Raw genomic sequence first — 4,582 nt, forward strand, 5'->3', positions numbered from 1 at the left:
AGCAGCACTGGGTAGCAAAGGGAGACCCTGACAGGCAGGTTGGTAATGATACGTTCATTCACGACACGAGGCAGAAGACGTCTACAGTGTTTGACCGTATCTCTGAGCATAACAACTCATCGGCGGACCCTGCGAGGCAGGGCCGCCGGTCACAATGAATTTCTTGGCCTGGAATTGTCGAGGACTGGGGTTGGACTCGACAGTGGGCGAACTACGAGACCTGATACGGTCCTACAACCCAGCGGTGGTATTCTTGTGTGAAACAAAAAAGAAAGTACGGGCTATGGAGAAACTGAAGTGGAGTATGGGATTCAGGAGCGGGATGGCAGTTGATTGTGTAGGAAGGAGTGGTGGACTAGCTCTCTGGTGGAGGGATAATGTGCAAGTCACAATTAGGCCTTGGTGCCAATATTTCGTTGATGCAGAGATTGTATGGGAAGGGAAAACTTGTAGATTCACTGGTTTCTACGGAGAGCCAAATACAGAACTGCGCAAGAAGTCATGGGACGCGATTCGGTTTTTGAGATCACAGGATAACTTACCATGGCTTTGTGCAGGTGACTACAATGAAGCATTGTTCCAATCCGATCAGCTAGGTGGTAACAGAAGGAGTTTTGTTCAGATGGAGGACTTCAGGGATTGCTTGGCCGACTACAGTCTTGTGGATCTTGGGTTCTCCGGCTACCCCTATACTTGGGATAATAAGCGGGAGGGAGCGGAGAATGTTCAGGTTCGCTTGGACAGAGCCACATGCAATGCGGGGTTCATTGACCTTTTCCCGGAAACAACTGTTGAACACGTGATGACGGAAGAGTCCGACCACCAAGCGATTGTGATCCGGACGCTGGAGACTGCTCCGCGCCAGCGAAAGCCGGGCGACAGGCCATTTCGATTCGAGGAAGCGTGGACTAGGCATGCACAGTACGATCAGATGGTGGCCGAGGCCTGGGCTTCAGCGGATGCAGGAGGCCAAGGGATTCATGCATGCATGCAAAAGCTTGGACTTGTTGCAGGGAGCATGCAGAGGTGGGCTCGAGAAGTCTTTGGGTCCATTAGGCGCCAGATTTCAAAGCTCAAGAACCAGCTAGCGGACGCCAAGAGAAGAGCGATGGAGACGGGGTCCTCACTGGAGACCCGGGAGATTGAGGAGCAGCTTCGTGAAATATTTGCAAGGGAAGAGCTCCTGTACAGGCAAATGTCGCGTGTGGATTGGCTCAAAGCCGGGATCAAAATACTAAATACTTTCAAAATAGGGCGACGCATAGAAAGAGGAAGAATACAGTACGAGCTCTCCGGCGATAAGATGGAACAAAGTGTACGGTGGATGAGGAAATGCGCGAGATGGCAGCGACCTTCTATAAGCACCTTTTTGCTTCAGAGGGGTCGACTGGTGCAGATGCGCTACTGGAAAACATTGTGCCCTCGGTGACAGCTGAGATGAATGCGAAGCTAACTGTCGAGATCATGGACGAGGAGATAGAAAAGGCACTATTCCAGATGGGGCCAACCAAGGCGCCAGGGCCGGATGGTCTACCGGCACTATTCTACCAGCGACACCGGTCGTTGGTAGGAGGCGACGTTTGTGGGGTGGTGAGGGATTTCTTGCATGGGGTGGCGACGCCAGATGCTTTTAATGATACCGTTATTGTGATGATCCCAAAAATCAACTCACCGGAGTTGCTAACACAATTTAGACCGATAAGTCTATGTAATGTGCTATATAAAATTGCAACGAAGGTTTTGGCGAACATGTTAAAGAGTTTTCTTCCCTTTCTTATTTCTGAGGAACAAAGTGCGTTTGTTCCGGGGAGGTTGATTACTGACAATGTTCTCGTGGCATATGAGTGTGTGCATGCTATTCGCAACAGGAAGAGGAAGAAACATTTGTGTGAGGTTAAATTGGACATGATGAAGGCTTATGATAGGGTCGAGTGGATTTTTCTGGAGCAAATGCTAGAGCGTGCTGGCTTTGCCCCGGAATGGATCTCCATGATCATGCGATGTGTGACAACAGCAAAGTTTTCGGTGAAGCTTAATGGTGGACTATCTAGGGGTTTTATTCCCTCCCGAGGCCTCCGGCAGGGTGACCCTCTATCATCGTATCTTTTTCTGTTTTGTGTGGAGGGGTTCTCAGCTTTACTGAGAAGGGCGCAGGAAGAACAACGCATTAAAGGAGTGTCATTTAGGAGCACAGGCCCCCATGTCACACACCTCCTCTTTGCTGATGATAGTATCGTCTTCCTAGAGGGGACTAATGAAAATATGATGGCGCTGAAAGAAATTCTTGGTAAATATGAGGAGGCGTCTGGGCAACGTATCAATTTGCAGAAGTCGTCCATATTTTTTGGCAAGGGGAGTCAAGAGGACGCAAAGGTGCAACTTAAAGGCATATTGGGTGTGGATAATGAAGCTCTGAGTGGACGATACTTGGGCCTCCCAACACTGGTTGGAAGGTCTAAAGATGGCACTTTTAAATATGTCACGGAGAGCTCGAAAGGAAAGGTTTGTGGCTCAAAGGGCCAGGGTTTATCAAAGGCTGCGAGAGAAATACTAGTCAAATCTGTACTCCAAGCGACACCTACTTACACCATGAGTTGTTTTCATCTCACAAAGAAAATGTGCCGGAACCTGTCTTCGATCTCGTCGAAATTCTGGTGGGGTGCAACCAATGGTGATAAAAAGGTGCATTGGATCTCATGGGAGAAGATGTGTGCTGCTAAACGAGATGGTGGTCTTGGCTTTCGCGACCTGGAGGCCTTTAATCAAGCCCTCCTAGCGTAACAAGCATGGAGAATACTGCAGTTTCCACAATCTCTGTGTGCGCGTGTGCTCAAGGCAAGATATTTCCCTGAGAACTCAATCATATCTGCAACATGTCCCTCAGGGGGCTCATTCACCTTTCGGAGTATACTCCATGGCCGAGACTTGTTGTGTGAGGGTCTGATTTGGAGAGTAGGGGACGGCTCCAAGATTAATATTCACCACGCCAACTGGATACCTAGGAGCGGCAGCATGCAGCCTTTGGGTGCGATGTACATACAGGGAGTGATGAGGGTGGCGGACCTATTATCACCAAATGGTACTGCATGGAACCAGAACCGACTGGACGAGATGTTCTCTCCCGAAGATGTAGCAGATATCAAACAAATTGCGATTGGAGGCCCAGGCACGGAGGACTTTTTAGCATGGAATTATACTAAAAATGGTGTGTTCACTGTGCGCTCGGCGTACCACCTCAGGATGGCTGTGAACAGACTGCGATCCGGACGGCCGGAGTCATCCAGTTCGGTCAATAAGCACAAGGGATTTTTGGGGCTGTGGGATACAAGTGCGCCAACCAAGGCCAAGATACATATGTGGAGAGTCATCCGCAATGGCTTGGCTGTAGGGTCAGAGCTCCATCGAAGGCAAATCAAACCTGGTGTATTCTGCGTCGTTTGTGGATGTGAGGAGACGATCATGCACTGGTTTTGGTCGTGTCAACATTCAGTCCACTTATGGGATCAGCTGCGCTCGGAAAAGGGAGTCATGGTGGCTGCTCCACCGATCTTCACCGGCTCCCAGAGCGAGCTAGCCAACTGGCTGCTTGGTTGGTTTGCCGCTGCTAATGACGACGAGAAGGAGATAATGATCCACGCATTATATGGCCTTTGGTTGGCCCGCAACGACACAAAGAATGGGAAACGTATTGATGCTCCACATGAAATCATAGAACGAGTCTGTTTGTTTGTGAAGGAATGGAGGGAACTCTATGTGAAGCCAGACAGTCAGACCAAACCTGCTATTATTTAGAGATGGCATGCGCTGGATGACGGGTGGGTCAAAGCAAACGCTGATGGTGCAACATCACGGCATGGTGGAAAGGGAGGAGGCGGTGTTGTGCTCCGGGATAACAACGGGGGCTTCCTCCCTAGTGCATGTCACTTTTTCCCCACGGCTGCTGACCCGGTAGTAGCAGTTATGGCATGCAAGCGTGCTCTGTTGGTTGCGACAGAAATTAATGTTCAGAGGGTACACGTCGAGCTGGACAGCCAGGCTCTCGTACAAACTATCAACAACCCAGAGAAGAACATGTCTGCTTCAGGGCCTTGGCTAGAGGAGATCAAGACCATGCTACGTAGTTTTGTTGATTTCAGAGTCTCGTGGGTTAGACGTTGCGCAAATGTTGCCGCGTATAAATTAGCGAAGTTAGGGGTAGGAGAAGAACTATGTAAGGTTTGGTTTGGATCGCCGCCAGAATGCATTCTGGATGTGATTGCGGACGAGATTCCGAACTTCGTTTAAGAAAATAAAGCGGCGACATTTACCTTAAAAAAAGTGCCGAATAGGGGTTGGCTCGTTTTGACGCCGCTGTCATGCATTTGCTGGGCTGGTCCATTAAAAAGCTTCCCTATTCCGCGCCTAAGACGCAGAATACCACGCAATTGCGCACCCCATGGGCTGCGTTGCTACATGGGCCGGCCCATTTTTCCCTTTTTAGTGTACGCTTCTCACCGATTTTGGGAAGGCTCAAATTCTAGAACCTTCATTGAAATGGTTTATTTGTTTGTTTCCTTTAAGATTTTTTGGTCTTTCATTTTTC

At 49.4% G+C, this 4,582-nt stretch overlaps 1 protein-coding gene across 1 annotated transcript; it reads left to right on the top strand.

Annotated features, from left to right (window-relative positions):
* Positions 1-283: 283 nt before the first annotated feature.
* LOC141022805 (uncharacterized) lies at positions 284-3,792 on the top strand. Its single transcript, XM_073499075.1, has 3 exons — positions 284-1,191; positions 1,869-2,502; positions 3,043-3,792. The coding sequence occupies exons 1-3, from the start codon at positions 284-286 to the stop codon at positions 3,790-3,792; spliced, it is 2,292 nt and encodes a 763-aa protein (XP_073355176.1).
* Positions 3,793-4,582: the final 790 nt, after the last annotated feature.

Source organism: Aegilops tauschii, chromosome 5 (genome assembly GCF_002575655.3).
Source record: "Aegilops tauschii subsp. strangulata cultivar AL8/78 chromosome 5, Aet v6.0, whole genome shotgun sequence".
Taxonomy (NCBI): Eukaryota; Viridiplantae; Streptophyta; class Magnoliopsida; order Poales; family Poaceae; genus Aegilops; species Aegilops tauschii.

What these genes read in the sequence shown, in the direction of transcription:
- LOC141022805 (XM_073499075.1), top strand. Translation starts at nt 284, where the DNA reads ATGGAGAAACTGAAGTGGAGTATGGGATTCAGGAGCGGGATGGCAGTT. An exon ending in AGGGAAGAGCTCCTGTACAG is followed by an intron (nt 1,192 to 1,868) that starts GCAAATGTCGCG and finishes TATTCGCAACAG; the next exon opens with GAAGAGGAAGAAACATTTGT. An exon ending in CGGAGAGCTCGAAAGGAAAG is followed by an intron (nt 2,503 to 3,042) that starts GTTTGTGGCTCA and finishes ATGTACATACAG; the next exon opens with GGAGTGATGAGGGTGGCGGA.